Source organism: Pleuronectes platessa, chromosome 5, assembly GCF_947347685.1.
Source record: "Pleuronectes platessa chromosome 5, fPlePla1.1, whole genome shotgun sequence".
Taxonomy (NCBI): Eukaryota; Metazoa; Chordata; class Actinopteri; order Pleuronectiformes; family Pleuronectidae; genus Pleuronectes; species Pleuronectes platessa.
In genome coordinates this window covers 15865942-15883562 of record NC_070630.1, presented here as the reverse complement: position 1 = coordinate 15883562, position 17621 = coordinate 15865942, and the positions used below count along the sequence as shown (strand labels likewise).

Genomic DNA, 17621 nt, shown 5'->3' with positions numbered 1-17621 from the left:
ATGTCCTCGATCCTTCTCGTTACGGTTCGACCGTAAAAGTCTCTCCGTGCTTTGTCTCGTAATGGCGATTCAAATATTAATCCTTAAAAAACAGCGGGCTGACATTTTTGCGGACTATTGTTGTCTCACATCTCTTGTTAACTCCGTTCGCCAACACATCATCCGCTCGCGGCTGATTCAGGATGTACGTCAGGTAAATGTTAAAAAAAGGCACCTCCAAAATAAAAGACATGTTATTGTATTCTTTGCATGATGTTCACTTATTTACGTGTGATTCCTAATATTCCGTTGAACACAGACAGCCAAAGGGCCGGATGCGGCCCGGGGGCCGTACAATGCCCAGGTCTGCCTTAGGGGGATAATTCATCGAAAAATTCTTGTGTGGTGTCATCAAAGTGTCCACAAGCCCTGACATTCATATTCGACGCATCATTCACACTGATACAATGCACAAATGTAAATACAAACACACATGCACCATGCGAACAAACCCATAACAATCTGCAGGGAAATGATGGCAAATTCACTTAAAGCTGGAGGGAATTGGATCTTAGTCAGATGATTTATGGTTTGCATGTCTGCAGAAATATGGAAGAATCTCTGCACATTGCACAAATGCCTCACAAACACACAGATACACAAATGCACACACACGCCATTATAAAGCACGAGCACTTATTAACCAAAGAGGAATGAGCTGATGCTAGTGTACATAATGGAGTGGAATTATTTTTTCACAGATAATTACACAGTGATCCCACTTGCTCAGTGAGTTAATACATCAACGAAATTACAATAAAAGTGCACCAGCTATTTTCGAAAATTTTATATCAATACGACATCTTGAGTGCTCTGCTGCTGCCTCATATTCAAACAGGACATACTGTGTTAACAGTATCTAATACATCCTGTTGAAACCCTTTTATATTGATAATACTATGTTATCAGTTTTCTAAAGGTAGGATTGGTCATTTGTTCCTTAAACACCTTTCATTTAATTGTTCAAATCATCTTCATGTCCCAACAGCCATTAACATTTAGTCAGAGATCTGGAAAAGGAAGAAGAAGAAGAAAAAAAAGCCTTGTCCAAATGAAGTGATGAACTGTAGACCCCGCTACTTTTCCTTCCAGGGAAGGGCTCTCCAACCATGACCTTACTATCGCCATCTAGAACTCTGTGGTAGCCCTCTCCCAGACCCCAAGAACCTGGGTGTGACACTGCCGAGATTACTGCAACAACCCGCTTGCATAGACACATGCTGCACAACATTACGAGAATACTTACCCTTCTCACTCAGAAGGCAGCGCAGGTTCTGGTCCAGGCTCTGGTCATCTCACGCCTGGACTAGTGCAATTTCCTCCTGGCTGGTTTGCCTGCTAGTGCCATCCGACCTCTACAACTCATCCAGAATGCAGCAGTTCTGTCACACTCCACATCTCCTCCTCTCCCTTTGCTGGTTATTAGTGGCTGCCGGCATCCGTTACAAAACAGTACTTGCATACTGCACTGCGAAACGGATTGGGCCCAGTCTACATCCAGGACATGGTCCAACCTTACATCGGCCAATCGGTTTGCTGCTCCCTCACTGCGAGCCAACCACTCAACAAAATCACGACTGTTTGCTATCCTGGCTCATTAATGGTGGAAAGAGCTCCCCATTGACATCAGGACAGCAGAAAGTCCCAACTCTTTCTTCTACACCTTGGTTATGAAGATGATGTCTTAAAACTATCATCAACTATGGTTTAGTCGCATTTCTATATTGCACATACATGTAGCATTTTGTAGTTTGGCTTTTTTTGAAGCTCATTGTACTTCTGAGTTTGTACCCTCATGGTTGAATTCACTTTGGAAACCGCTTTGGATAAAAGCATCAGCTAAATGATATGTAATGTAATGTGTCTCCTTTGACCTGCAATATTCACCGGCACTGTATGTGGGACTGTGCCTCACTCACCAATGTTGTTGCTGCTTATTCCTGAACATTTTATTAATACAGACTCTGCAAACTGACATTTCTGTGACCTGTTGCCAGGTAGCAGAACAGCTGATGACCATTGCATATGAGAGCGGAGTCAACCTGTTCGACACAGCTGAGGTCTACGCAGGCGGCAGGTGGGTGTCATGCAACCGGCTCAGTGTGTGCGTGCATTTCAGCTGATCTCATATCAACCAGGTGCAGACATGTAGCTCCACTCCACGTACAAAGTGTAACTAACAACTAGCTGGTCTGGAGTGTCTGTTTATGTCTAGAATCACAAAAACACAGCAGTTATAATGGCTAAAGTTTTCATAGACCCTTTAAATACCCTATACAGATGTCTATTCATAACCAACCTGGTATGTCAAATTTCCATCGCACTTATACAGGGCCCAATAAGGTTAATGACAATCAATTGCAGGGTTGATATTGTGCTGAGAAATTGTATGAATTCAAACTGCAGTTTAATAACGTTACATAATTTATGTTGCCTTTCAGGGCTGAAGTCATTCTAGGAAACATTATCAAGAAGAAGTGCTGGAGGTAATGGTGACATTAATGTGTTGCTTCATCACTGTGTGTGTGTGTGAGTGTGAGAGTGAGAGTGAGAGAGAGAGAGAGAGAGAGAGAGAGAGAGAGAGAGAGAGAGAGAGAGAGAGAGAGAGAGAGTCCTTTAATGTCATCTCAAATGAACTGTTGTAATATTATGCCTGTCTCCTATATATTGGTGTATCATCACTACCCATCTGTCAGTATGAAGCTGTATGAATTAATTTGGGGACAGTCAGATGCCGCTCTCTACTTGTTCCATCATTATGCAGCTAAGTGTCATGTACTGAGCTGACTAGAGTCCACCAGTAGGCGGTTTGATGCTGGGGGGGTAAAGACACAGTGAACCTGACATCTGACTTTACACAGAGTGGATTTATTAGAGGAGGAGAAAGGAACAGACAGTGATGAGGGCTGAGGGTCCTTTTTTAATAATGGTTCAGATTCTTATAGAAAAAATGTACATGAGAGACAAAACATACAACTCTCACCTTGGAATAAAATACAGGAAGGGAAGTATTGAATATCACACGTTCTCACACATTCGTCACTGTCGGACACATTGTCTATAAATAATTAGCACATCTGTAACCGACACTTGATGGAAATAAGTGTATGCGTTAATGTGATGACAGCAGAACATGTTTGCTTGACTTAACTTTGGTGATGCTGAAGAATGTTTGGAGAGATTGAGATGGATGAGCAGAGCACCAGATGTTAAATGACACTGTCTTTCTCTGCATCTTCACAGACGATCCAGTTTGGTCATTACAACCAAACTCTACTGGGGAGGAAAGTAAGTGAGAAGCGCTTTGAACTCAGATTGTCGGATGTCTTATTTATTCAGGAACTCTCACTGAGATCAAGACGTCTTTTATCAGAGCACTTTCAGATCAAATTACACATGTACAACGTCACATTAAGAGGAGTGTTGCTTACTTTTAAGTGAAATCAAACACATAACATAGCCACCCTTGCATTTCCAAGTGGTTTTAATGTTACCACCATAGACTGTACATGCAGCTGGAAGACGAGCCTCCACTTCCTCCCACTGTACACCCATGCTTGAACAATCACGAGTCAGTCTCAGCTGTCAATCACAATGTTTTACCCCATTTCTTTCCCTCTAACCCACAACGGTCAGTGTAATAAGAACTACCTAAAGTTTTGTCCTTTGCTGCAGCCAGTCACCAGGTGATGATCAAGATGCTTTTGGCTTTTCTTTTGGGACCAATGGTGTCGTCCACTTTTTTATACAGACACTGTTGCGAATACCAGATTGCTCTCTGTGCTCAATTTTCTGATCACGGCAGAATAAAGGATTTTCTCTTGTCTGAGTTGAAATGACAAAATGATCTTAAGCCCCTTTCAACTTCCAAAGATTTCTCAGTTGTTTGAACACCCTTCCATAGTAACTCTAGTTCAATGACCGCCATTAAAAGCTGTTGAAAAGGGAAAAACTAAAGCCCTATCCTTTTTCCGTTTTGTGCAATAGCAGACACACTGAAACTGGAGCTTTCATTTCCCCGGTATATTTCGCTTCTTCTAGGAAACAGAATTGCACAGTGGAAATGAGGCTAATAAAGACCCAGTCTGAATGCAAATGGTGTCGTTATTCTTTGTCCATCACATTGAGCAATCACTATTTGTTTTATAATGGGGTTAAAGCAAACGTCTTCGTCTACTACTTGTGTCATCCAGGCATATTTACAATATAAGTCTAGCATAATATAAGTTTAGCTTTTAAACACTTACGTTTTTTATGTCCATTTTCTCTGTTAACATCCTGAGGACCATTGTGTCACATAAAGTATCAACCAGCAACCAATTCCCTTGCCTAGTTTAGAGAGAGGGGTGGTAAAGAAATTTGCTTTAAAGCATACACACACATACATGCTCACCCACACACACACATGCACATATTCACACACATACACCCTCAAAATGAAGCTGAGGCTGTCACGCTCCTCAGCCAAGACCATCCAACTGGGTCTGGTGATAAGGGCGAAGTAATTCTCTTTCTCATTTTCTGAGCATTCATTCATTCTTGTGAGGGAGAGTCACTTCTTCATGTCTCTCCTCTGGAGTTTGAATACAAAATGCGGCTGAACAGTTGAAACTGCACTGACCCATTTGCAAGAAACAGCCTGATATGCATGTCTATTCTGACACACATCAGGGAGCTGAAAGTGATTGAAAATTACTTTTTTGTTCCACCAATTGAATTGATTGTAGAGAAGTTCAAATTAAATGAGTGAGTCATGTAAATGAGAATGAAAAGACTCCAAAGAAAGAGTGAAAAAGTGAAGTTGTGAAAACAAACACTGATTCCCAGTCTGACTTATCACTGTGTTGTGTGTTCTTTGTCCCATCAGAGCAGAAACGGAAAGAGGATTGTCAAGGAAACACATTATTGAAGGTGACACACACACATGGACACACACACACACATGCACACACAAAATGAAGAAAAGGCAACTGTAGACATTTAGTTTTTCACTCCCACAGTTGTTCATTGTGTCAATTCAATTCCTCTCTACTATGTCAACCTGTGCGTGTCTCTGTGTCTCAGGGCTGAAAGGGTCCCTACAGAGGATGCAGTTGGAGTATGTGGACGTAGTTTTTGCCAACCGCCCAGACAGCAACACTCCCATGGAGGGTGAGTCAGCCAATCAACATGTATCTTTATTCCCAGGAGCCCAACAGTGTTAATTTTGGCAGCTATTTTTGATTTAGTCTTAGTCTTAGTCTTTTGACGAAAATGCATGTTAGTTTTAGTCACATTTAGTCATTTTTATCCTTCTTAGTTTTAGTCGACAAAAACAAATTAAATTTTAGTCTAGTTTTAGTCACATTTAGTAGCCACATTAAATCCTTTTCTTCCCTTCTCAGGCCCAGGGAACCTGTGTTGTGTCTAAAACTGCATAATAGTCTAGCTTGCAGTACTTAGGTTGTCCATTAGATATCCCTACCAGCATAAGTCTATAGCAGGGGTCGGCAACCATTACTTTCAAAAGAGTAAATTAAATCAAATTAAACACAGAACTTTGTAGGGCTATTTGAGTCCTCCCCATATTTGTGGAAAATGTATGAAATAAGACGTACCCTATTTTGAAATAACTAAAAACATATAGCTGCAGCCTAATAGCTTAAAATATATATTTAGTTTTAAATGTGAAAACTAAAAGTGAGAGCAGGTCAGTCTGGAGGCGGACACAGAAACTTAAGCTCTGTACAAACCAACTGCAGCTTCTGCTCTGATCAAGAAGCTGCTGCGCTGATCTCTGAGCAGCTGAGACCAGAGAAACTCTGTGTTTTCACTGTTTCAACTGTTAAGAAGCAGCTTCACATGGACGAGCTCAGATATTGTGTCTGAGCGAGTGAGCGGGGCGGGGGCGGAGCCTCGGGACCGGTTCGCTATCTGGGGCGCGCACACACACATACACACACACATAGGCACACACTCACTCGCCCGCTCCTGATACTTCATGACGGCCTGACACTATGTTTAAAAAAATGATGTGACTTAGTCAACCACCAAAATTTTCGTCTCGTCTCGTCTTGTCAACGAAAGTTAAAATAGATTTAGTCATAGTTTTTATTTTCAAAGATCCGTTTTCGTTACGTCTTCGTCTCGTCTTCGTCATGGGAAAAAGATCGTTAACGAATATTTTTCGTCATAGTTTTCGTCAACGAAATTAACACTGGAGCCCAATCAAATCAGTTGTCGTTAGTGTCAAGAAAAGGGCAGTGATGTTTCTTTGTGCTACTTTATTTTTCATCCTTAGGCACAATATCTGGCTTTCAGGTGCTCAGTGTTTACTCCAGGAAAACTTGTTTGTAAAAGTTTACATTTTCATTCAGTTGTTGAGTGAACTTTGACTTCAGTTGAGATGATAATTCGAAGACATTTTCTACACTTTAGTTGCATATAAAAGGTGAATAAACAGCACGAAATAGTGAATCATTTGAATTTCAAACGTGCCCGACTATTCACAATAAGCGTGATGCGATTGAGCAAATTTATTGTGAAGAAGAAATGCTCCAACAGCTGGCACCAAGATCATAGTTTCTCCTTCAGTATGTAATTTAACAAAGGTCCCTATTGGTTATAAACAGTCCCAGATGAGCACATCTGATTTATTCATTGTCTTCAACAGGAGTTGAGTCTCCTGTTGCTTGATCCTATTCAAGTTGGCTTCATCATATTGTTTTAGACACAAACATAACTGAGTATGTATAAAGACAAGTATGGTACATAAAGCAACACATAGAAGAGGACGTTGCTCCTCATCTACTACTAATGCTTCAAAAGATGACGTCAACAACCCGTTCTCTGATTGGTTAGATGTGTACGTGTCTGGAGCAAAATCTTGGAAGAATCTGCCTTGGTCAGACAAAATAAAAAGCCCAAATTCGCTCAGAGAAATTCTGACGCTGACATGAAAGCATGCTTTGACTGAATACTGGTTTGAAAAATATTTATACCATAGATTAATCCCACAAGAAAACGCATCTAATTTGAAAAGGCCTTTGGACTCGCTTGCTTTGGTTACTAACATCCAAATGGTGCACGTGTTGCCGTTACCGCCAATAATATACAACAAGAACATGTATTGAACATCCATCCATTAACCCCTCTGCTTATCCTGAGCCAATCCCAGCTGACACTGGGCTAAAGACGGAGTACGACCTGGACGAGTCCCCATTCCATCACAGGGCCCACTGGCATGAAACAGAATTTTCAAAGCCTTTTGGGATTGATTTGTTTTCTGTTGGCGGAATGAGAGAAGGGTTGTTGATAAACAAAGCCACTGCCCAGAGGCAACTGTGTACTCGCAACATAAATGAGACACAGTAAAGAACAAAACAATAAATCCACTGGATGTTTTGGCCTGAAACACAATGTGTGAGTTTAGTCAGTGCAATGTGTCTTTTAAGCAGAGGATATTCCCGAACTACAGCTGATGATGTTAGAGCTGTTTATTAAATCCCCTTAGAGCCCAGTGTTACCGCTGCAAACTCCTCGGAACAGTTAAAGGGAACCAGGCATTCATATAATTCATGATCAAAAGTTTCTTATTAATGTACATATTATAAGTAGACTGAGTCCTCATTAGTCATTATAGATTAATTGAGTTCCAGTGCATTTTCAAGGTTGTTACCTGTGCTTACTCTCAGTACATAATTACTTTGTGTTTATAACTAATCAATATGTGAATTAGATGCTGGCTTTTTTTTATTGCTTTACTCTGTGTTGTGAGTTTCCTTTTAATTTGGCTTTATTATTGTCCAGTATATTTAAAGTCATGAAGATGAGATTAAGATGCTGTGACAGTTTGGTGCTGAGTTTATTTAACTTAATTTATATTTTGGGTAATATGCAGATCCAACATAGTGTAAGAAGGAGTTCTGCTTTAATTACTGTGTAGTTGTATGGGAAATAGGGCTGTCATTTCCATAAAATCAAATTTAAACAAATTTGTCATGACAAGCCATACAAATTTATTCAAATATTCCCCACGTGCGCAGGCACAGAGTCCACAGATTTGTAGCCGTTGTAGAATTTAATTTTATATCTAAAGCACATTTTCAAAAATCACAATTTGTCTCTGAGGGTTTAAAAGGTGTAACAGACTCTGTGCTTAACCCTGGACATGAGTGAGGAAATTTACCAATTTAACCCTTTCACAGGGGAAGATATCATGGAGACCTCAGAGAGAGTGCCATGTGAGAAGTGTAATAGATAATGTGTGTATCAGAGCACATCAACAAAAAAACTATATTTACAGCATTCATGACAAAAGACGGTGTTTAACATAAGTAAAGCGGTTGTACCAATGTTAAAAGTATTTATACAAAGGAAAAGATTGAGATTTGAAGTGATATCGATATTGCCAATAACAGTTGTATATTTCAGTAGGCTTAGTGTTTATCTAAGCAATCTGTTTGTAAATACTGATCCACAGTCAGATCCACCTTCATGATCACGAACAGGATGTGACCCCGATCCTGGTTCTGCAACGATAAAACGCTGACTCTGAATAGCGTTCCCATTAAAAATACATTATAAAAACAGTGTAACAAAACACAACTAGCAAATTAATACCATTTCATTTAAAATACAAATAAACAAATGATAATACACAAAATCTAAAAACAACAAACAACTGTTTGTTACTTTGTTGTCCACAGTAGAACACGAAACGCGTGTGGAAACACTTCCACACGTCTTTGTCCGATCACGACCACTTTGCTGGCAAGCGTCCTCCACCGGCTTCTCAAGACGAATCACTTTACTGATTTGTCTTGAGGACATACAATGGATCAACAGTAAAGCGCCCTCTGCTGGATAATGAGGCAGGTCAATACAAACACGTTCCCCCAGGAGTGTTTGACTTTCCAATAAAAAAGTGGCAGCCCTCGCAGGAAATCAAAAACACACTCTCAAAGATTTTATATTTTTCCTCTCCCTCACAGCTTTGTAGATTTCTGCCACCCTGCAATCTCAGTTTATGTTTTCCTGACTCTTCATTTCCTTCCTCTGTCAGATCTATTGCTCCGTCCTTCCTAAGACTTGATCTGCTCTCCTTCTTCTTCTCCTTTCTCTCTCTTTTGTTTTATTGGACACAAATCCAGACAAGTAGCATTTCAATTAGCTAAAGACGCAGGGGGCTGGGTGGCAGGATGGGAGATGGAGAACAGAATAAGAAGAGATGGGAGGCTCACTTGTCTTTATTCTTTGTTGTCCTCATGGCAGGATGGTATTAATTCAAACCTCTGTTGTTCACTTGTTTCTGGTCTTCTTAATTATATCTCTTGTGCTTATCTACTCCTTTGTCATTTTCAGAACTATTTCTTCTTCGCCTGTTTTCTTAGACCCTCTTATCCCACATATTCTTTTGTGAAATACAAGTTTCCCAACACAGTAGATTGCAGTATCATTTGAGCGAGCGTGGGCCGATGATGAATAACCTTAGCGACAGCCCTAATCTGAGCTTGTGTTGGCCCTGGCTGCCGATGGCACACACACTCTTTGCTAATTGCATCATTAAAAATGCAGCAGCTTGAATGTGATCGGGGGGCTTCAGGGTGTGAGCTTGTTAAATCGTCTCCACAGTCGTTTTGGGACGGGTGATGAGCCGTCAGCAGGTGGATAAGACTCCAGGAGGCGTGTGGCCTCTGCTGAGAAGTTGTTGTTTTCATTTCCTCATGAGACTGGAGTTGTTCTCTCAAAGGGGGTAATCATGTGAACTCAGTGTTCTACTGGTAACTTATTATTTATTGACTCTTTTTAGCTCAACAATCCTTTTCATAAACAACTGCTGTCCCCTTTTCTGTCTATTTAATTGTTTGTCCGACCGTTTGGTTTCTGGGTTTGATCTCTTTGTCTCTCTCTCTTTTTGCTGTTGTCATTTTATGTGACTCGGCCACTGTGGATTCAGAATGTGTTGCCTGTGTCTGGACATATTATGTCAAGCTTGTGCCTGATGTTCTTACTGTAACATTTAAATGAAGCAATACACTTTATGGTGGTGCTATATTTCTGCTAATGTACCAACCTGGGTGTGGGCCTCGAAGGCTTTGCTGAATATCTCGGAGACCTCGAGCCTCCTCAGTTTGGGTAACTCCTCTTCAGGGTTCACATACAACAGCTTTGTAGCTCGGCCTCTCTGGAGTCTCAGCAGCAGACTCTGATTCAAGCTGATCAGTTCAATGAATTTTGAGTGAGTGTAAAATTGATCCAGCAGAGACGAATGTGTTCTGTTTTGTTTTGAGAGCAGAGCTGAATATAGAACTGGTGAGAGGTGCATTTACATTATGTTGATACAGGTTCTAGCACAGTATCCAGTGTAATAAACAATCTGTCATTCAGTTGTTGAGCGTTAATCTCAATAATAATAATTTGACGTGGCTGTGTGTTTGTGTATCTTCAGAGATTGTTCGGGCCATGACGTATGTTATCAACCAAGGCATGGCAATGTACTGGGGGACGTCTCGCTGGACGGCCATGGAGATCATGGTAAGCAGCACATCAGATCTCCATGTATAAGAACCGAATGAAAATATTCAAGTGGATCAAGTAAGTCCCTCAGACGACTTAATAATTCATCATTTTCCTTACGAGTAAAACAGGTGACTGTAGAACAGTTTAGAAGAATGAAATTATGCTTTCACCTTTGTTCATGGGTTGGTTTGTTGGTTAGTTTACCAACAAATCGACTTAGAGTTCCACAAAACTGTCCACGATACCTCTCTTTAACAAACATAAGCAGGTATACTCAGGTTATTTAAACACGGATAAATCCCCCAAACAGGTTATTGACTACTTTCTCATTTCCAGTGGAGGAACTGGTCTTTTCCCCCCGGTGCGTCATGTTCGAGGTCAGGAGCACGTCTGAGACTTAGGCGCCCTCTCACCTCGCTGTCTTATGCAATTTTGCTTGTTCACCCAGGTGTCATGTTTACATCACTGCCAATGAAATCGATAAAAACTTGTCTACTGCAGAGTCATTTGACCAGAGAGCGAATGACGACTGAATCCATTCACATTACAGACAAAAGCCAGATATCAGTGGGTTTTTCGACCATCGTAAAAGTAGCTCAACATTGAGATAGCGTGTTTGACATTTTATTTAATTACCCGGGGAATAATTCCTGAGTCTTGATGAAAAGGGGTTAGACATTTCTATTAGAGTGGGATGATTGAATTTAAGGGGACTGCTGGACCTTGGCAGAGGTATGCGCTCCACTGACGCCATAGTTGAAAGTTTGAGGAAGATGCAAAGTGGTTTCCTCTTCCTGTCGGAAACAATCTACCTCACGTTCCAGCTCCTGCTACATTAATGAATATAAATACAGGGTGTGAAGCCACAGCAGAGAGTTATGAAAGGAACGTGGGCCTAAAGTGACAATCAAGGTCTTAACAGCCATTATCTCTCTCTCTTGTCTCTTTATCTCTGCAGCCTTTGCTCAGAGCATGATGTCATGATACACGCGCTCTGTGATCACAGGCAAATAGGCAGCAGATCTCGTTGTAGAACACAAGCACAGATGAAAGCTGTGTAATTTGGATGGCATCAATAATGAAGGGGGGCAAACACAGCTTTTCAGCGTACGTGACGAGGCAGCAGTGCAGAACTCACACACGTACACTGGCACACACACACACATACACACACACACACACACACGCACACACACACACGTTGTACATGAACACACATGCTGGAGGGGAAAGTCACGAGTCGCAGTACAGAAGGGCAACTGGTATAGATGGACCCCCCTCCTCCTGACATGTGTTCCACAGCAGGGAACATTCAGATGTGCAGTCTCCGAGGACACATGGAAATTCAGATAAGATTGTGTGTGAGGAAATTTGAATGCGATGCCTGGAGCGTTGTGACAGAGAATATTGATTTGATGATCTTCTATGAGCTGAGTATTTGAATTTGTGTCACGCTCCAACAAACACCCGTCTACTCCCATCTCCTCCCTGACTTTATCTCTAGCTTTCTCTCCTAACCATTTATCTTACCACCATCTTTTATTCTTTCTTTGTTGTGCTCGTTTCTGCCTTTCCCGCCTCTTTCTTGTGTTTTTCCTCCAAAGAAGTTTTAAAAGTTTATGTCAGCATGAGCTTTAACATCACCACCTCTTTCTCTTCTCCTCCCTCTTTTGCCCTGTAGGAGGCGTATTCAGTAGCTAGACAGTTTAATCTGATCCCTCCGGTCTGCGAGCAGGCAGAGTATCATCTGTTCCAGAGAGAGAAAGTGGAAGTGCAACTGCCTGAGCTTTACCACAAGATAGGCAAGTCATCAAATGTCCCTTTTCTGTATGTTCTCACTTTCACAATATGTTATGAATGAGCAGAGAATTAAACCGATAATAACCTCTGTCTTCCGCTCAAAGGAGTTGGGGCGATGACGTGGTCACCGCTGGCATGCGGCATCATCTCTGGAAAATATGAAAATGGCATTCCCGAGACCTCCAGGGCCTCCATGAAGGTAGAGAAACTCCCTTACCTGCACTGCTGCCAAAATAAAGCCTGACACAGAATGAAGGTGGAGATTATTCACAGATTTGGCTTAAATCTGAGTTAAATCCATTTTAGTTAGTTCAGAAATCATGAGCTATAGAAGATCTGGTGCTGAAATTGGAGCTTTAGGAGTCAGCCGGAAGTGTATTCATTCCTATGGCAACCACCGTGATCGCAGATGTGACGCAAAAGACAGATTTTCAAGGTCACACTGTCCATCACGAATCCTTTCCACCCAGTACACCTGTACCCCTGATGGATATAGAAGAAGGAGCACTCAGCACTTTGTCGTATTTTTCTCTTTCATTGCCTCGGGCTCCAGTCGTATCAGTGGCTAAAGGAGAAGATAGTGAGTGAGGATGGGAGGAAGCAGCAGGCCAAGCTGAAGGAGCTGAACCACATCGCAGAGAAGCTGGGCTGCACGCTGCCTCAGCTGGCTGTGGGTAAGTCTTCTCTGCCTGTCTGCTATTTTCTTCTGACTAATGCTGTGGACCAGCATGGTATATAGTATATTACAACATATATATTTATATATAACCTATTTTTTATTGAATTATTTGTATGTTTTTATCATTATTTTGCTTTTGCGTTTGTCCTCTTAAGGGTTTGATAAATGATGTGCAGTCACAAAGAGAGAATAGAGGGCAAGATTAAAGAGCAGTGCGCCATCAAGTGGACACTGTGTGAACATCAACCTCTGTGTCTCTTCCAGCGTGGTGTCTCAGAAATGAAGGTGTGAGCTCAGTCCTACTGGGAACATCCAACCCTGAACAGCTCACAGAGAACCTCGGGGCCATACAGGTGGGCACACGCAGAGACACGTATCACACGCTGATGTTTTTAGTTCCCTCACTGCGTCCTCCACTATCCCCCAGTCCTTCCAGTCATACTCACCTCTGCTCTGTTTTTTTCCACCCAGGTCCTTCCTAAGATGACCTCTCAGGTGGTGTCTGACATTGACCACATCCTGGGCAACCGGCCATACAGCAAGAAGGACTACCGCTCTTAGACCAGGCAAGAGGTCAGCTGAACCGGCCTACTCCAACACACCAGGACCATGGACCCACTCTTTAATGTTCAAAAAGTCCATGGCCCTCTCCCTGGGCCCCTCTCAGCTCCAGGAACAGACAGCTTTGCTCAGCCCAGCGTTGCATCTCTGTTTGAGATTCGTCAGATTCGTCAGATCCACTCCACCAGGTTCATCTCAGGTCCAGCCCAGCTCCCCCGGCCGAGACTCGCTCAACAAACTCAGCTTTCTGCAGCCTCAAACACAGCTTCATCCATTTGTGTAAATTTAAACCAACATGCTGCCCTGTTCTGCACAGGCCTGTTCAGATATATTACTATGCACAACTCAAGTTCCGATCCCATTTACAGCCACTCCATCCAGAGGGCTCCTTTTTAAATTGAATTGAATTAACTGAGGTGATATTTCAACTGAAATCTGATGGCAAGGCAGCTCCAGCTCCTTGTTGTATTAGACAAACCCATCTCCACAGAGAAGAACTGCAGGTGTATTTCAGATTCAAGTGCCTTGTGTCAAGGACATCTCGATTGTAGTCGGTGAGTGGGTCGGCTCTGTGGCTTCCTCTCACTCACAGTCTCCCTGCTCGGCCGAGGACCATCAGGTCTCCAGCCTCAGAGTCTCTCTTACGTCCAGGCTTCCACCCACAAGTCAATTTCATTTGAGCACAAAATTCATACTGAGCACATCATCTACTTCTGAGTATATTACTGTAACATAGCTAACATTAATGCAAGCGCCTTAGATGTATAAATTAGAGGAACCTCAGGAAAGAAGAGGCTTCAGTCGTGCCAGTGCTTTTATTAAATTGCTATGCAGCACATAAAATTACCACCGTGGGATAAAATGTTTTGGGATGATTTCCTATGAAATGTGAAGTTTGGCGACGATGAAGAGTTTCATGAATGAGGCCTCAACAAACTAGCTCCCTGTTGGCTTGAATTAGCTGCCTTCAAATACCTACCAAATGTAATCAGTGTAGTACAGAGTAGTATCAAGTAGATATTATTGGCTGCATATCCTGAGCGTATTAACCAACAGGTGCATGTTCCCCCTTCTGTAATCTGCCTCTCTATACTTTCCCCTTTTCTACAAAGCACATTAGTAACCAACAGAAAAGGAATTTGATCGTCTACTCTCCATGGGGTGAAGCAGAGGATTGTGGGATATTGAGTGTCAGTAGGAATGTGGAAAGCATTAAGGGGAGAGAGCGAAGCATGTCGCCCCCATGTGGTCTTTTTGAGGAACTCTTCCTCTGCTTTATTAGATCTTAAGAAGAGAGAAATAATGCTTTAGGATCAAAAGGCAGACCACTTCTCTCTGGGTTTGTGTTCATTATGGACTCGTCCTCTTTCTTTCCTGTGAACCGAACCTGCATCGCTGATCACTTCAATGAACTTTGCACATACGGACTCTAGCATATGATAGATCTATATAATAAAAGGATGACCCCCCCTTCCTCCTGGTGGTCGTTAGAATAACTGCTTGTTAATGGCACAATGTGAAATATAGGCAAGGTGTTTGGGATGTGGCAAAGATTAAAGTATTTATTCTAGTAGTTAACAAATCTGGAATTTATTTTGACATTTTGAGATATTGTCATCTCTTTGAAGATGTTACATGTATATAAAATGTTTTAAGGCAGAACTTGTAACATAAGCGAAACCACGAGGAAGCCTCTGTTACATATTAGGCCTTCACTGTAATGTATGGCTGATATATAAATAAGATGTAAATAGAGTTATTTTGTTGCTCCTCTGCAGTGTCGCTGCAGTGTTTGAATCTTCACACCATCCTTATCCTCCAGCCTCATATTTTATATAGCTCTCTGTAAAGAATAAGGCTTTATTTCTATAGTGAAGTCAGATTATAGAATCTGCAACAATAACAGCGTTATGTGAAAGAATGGCCTTCTGTTGTGACAAATAAGGAATGAGCTATTCTGTAATGACTTAACCTTGACTCTTTCTCATCTGGAGAACAAGCCATCGCAGCGATCAGCAGGGACTTTGGCCGGCCTCCAGCTGCGTCGCTGTTTTGTCCTTGGTGAACAATTGTTGATTTGTAGCACAAACACACTGCAGACTTTAATCAAGGGAAACTTCAGTAGACTCGTTTGTGTTTTCGCCCAAGAACGCTGTTACACATATTTGAACAAACATCCATAAGCAGCAACCGGCTCGTGGTTTATTTAAAGCAAAGTGTGGCCTTGACCGATGAACAGGCTTCCCCCCGGCTATTTGCTTTGGCTCGGTGGTGAATACAAACGAGGGTGGTCGGACCAGCACTCAGTCGTCATTCATACAATACAAAAGAGGAGCCATGTACAAAAACAAACAAATGATTTTTTTTGCCTTCAATTACTTGCGTCAATTTCATCTTATCAAAATACGGACAATATTTGATCTAAACAGTCTGTGAATGCTTCTTTTTAAGTCAAAGTCAGTTTACGTGATTGATCCAATGTGAGACACCACATGTGGTAGTGGAACCGTTTTGTTCTTTTGTGCAAGTGACCATGTTGGATCGTAGCCTGTCTGTGTGTGTGGAGACGTGTTAACCGGACAGAGTGCCTTGAAGTGAGTTCAGTACAGTAAAAACATTCAGGGACGTCTTTATTATGAGTTGTTACCTTGTGACTGGATGTTGTCCTACAAAAGAAACATGAGAGTGGAGCAATGTTCCTCCAGATTATTCTGTTGTGCCCAGTATAGAGTATGTATCTATTATTTGGACAAAGCCTCATTACACTGTGTGTGTGTGTAGACCCTTTTGGTGAAATGTTTACATTTTTCCGATTCGGCAAGTAATTACTTCTTAGATACTTCCTCCTCATCTATGGAGTCCTTGATTACAGCTTCTGACAGTGTACGACACTGTCTTTGTTCTGTCTAGGTCTTTATTTAGGCTGCTTCCCCCAAACTGATCTGACTGGAACAACTATTGACTTAATGAAACATCAGCTTTTCTTCAGGAAATAGTCTCAAACTATAACAAACTCCAGAGAGAGACTAGCAATCAAATGTCCCATGGATACCAACAAAGATGGGGTGTTATTTGGTCAATAAGACATTCACCTCCACCAAGGCCCAACAGTCCCCTTTAATTAGGTTACACCAAATTTCACACTCATAGATATCAGTTCCCTAAATATACCTGATATCTTTTATAATACATACAGTGACAATATGGACAAACTGGACATTCCTCTGTCCTCTGTGATCTTTGACCTTTTAACCGTCTTCTCTATTTGTTATCAGCATCAGTTCCACAACCGGTGAAACAGGCCAAAGGCCAAAATGGATGAATGAATCCAGATAACATAAAAATGTGATCTCCTGCAATAGGTCACATGAGCTTTGTCTTAAGTTTCCCTAAAATCAATTCAGATTAAAGTGTGAAGTTTCTATGTTTCAGCTCCACAGACCAATCTTGTTACTTAGGTCGGCTGAGGTTTAGGATGGAAAAGTGACATGCAAACCATCAGTGTACTATTTCAGTGGTTTCTCTGTAAATATCATATATGAAAGTGTGATTATAAATAAATGCATTGCCAATGGAAATAACTGTGTCTGTTATGAGTTTAAACCTGATGGGAGTTTAACGTCATAATTCTGTGAAGTTTTTTTACTGAAAATGTGTAAAACCAGTGGGAATTTATGTCGCACAACTTTAGGAAACAATAATAATGAAAACAGATTAACCCGGAGAGTGGAGCAGGCAGTGAAACCCACAGAGTCGTGTGTAGAGGCTTATTATTTATATTAATAATAAACAGGCTCTGTAACAGACTGAATGACACACATACACAAGTAAACCTGGTTGCTTTATTTGTTACAAAAAACAGAAGACAGACCTGGAGAAAAACCCTCCAGATATTTGATCATGAATTTCATGAAGTTGAAATGTGATATTCCAGCCCCCCTTTAAACCCCATTCTCAAGATTGTTGAAAAAAATAATTCTGTAAACCCACTTCCTCCTCTCCTACCCAATCCCTCCCTCCCATTACCCCCTCAGCTTCTTCC

The 17621-nt window shown here is 41.5% G+C and overlaps 1 protein-coding gene across 1 annotated transcript in view; it reads left to right on the top strand.

The window, feature by feature from the left end:
- Positions 1-13740, top strand: part of kcnab1a (potassium voltage-gated channel subfamily A regulatory beta subunit 1a) — a 65747-nt gene extending 52007 nt beyond the window's left edge. Inside the window, exons 4-14 of the mRNA XM_053422009.1 lie at positions 2037-2116; positions 2481-2525; positions 3283-3327; positions 4907-4950; positions 5104-5190; positions 10469-10554; positions 12221-12341; positions 12444-12538; positions 12893-13013; positions 13283-13371; positions 13490-13740. Of these exons, the coding sequence (XP_053277984.1) occupies positions 2037-2116; positions 2481-2525; positions 3283-3327; positions 4907-4950; positions 5104-5190; positions 10469-10554; positions 12221-12341; positions 12444-12538; positions 12893-13013; positions 13283-13371; positions 13490-13579 (903 nt within the window). The 3' untranslated portion in view covers positions 13580-13740. The remainder of the gene's footprint in view (positions 1-2036; positions 2117-2480; positions 2526-3282; positions 3328-4906; positions 4951-5103; positions 5191-10468; positions 10555-12220; positions 12342-12443; positions 12539-12892; positions 13014-13282; positions 13372-13489) is intronic.
- Positions 13741-17621: the final 3881 nt, after the last annotated feature.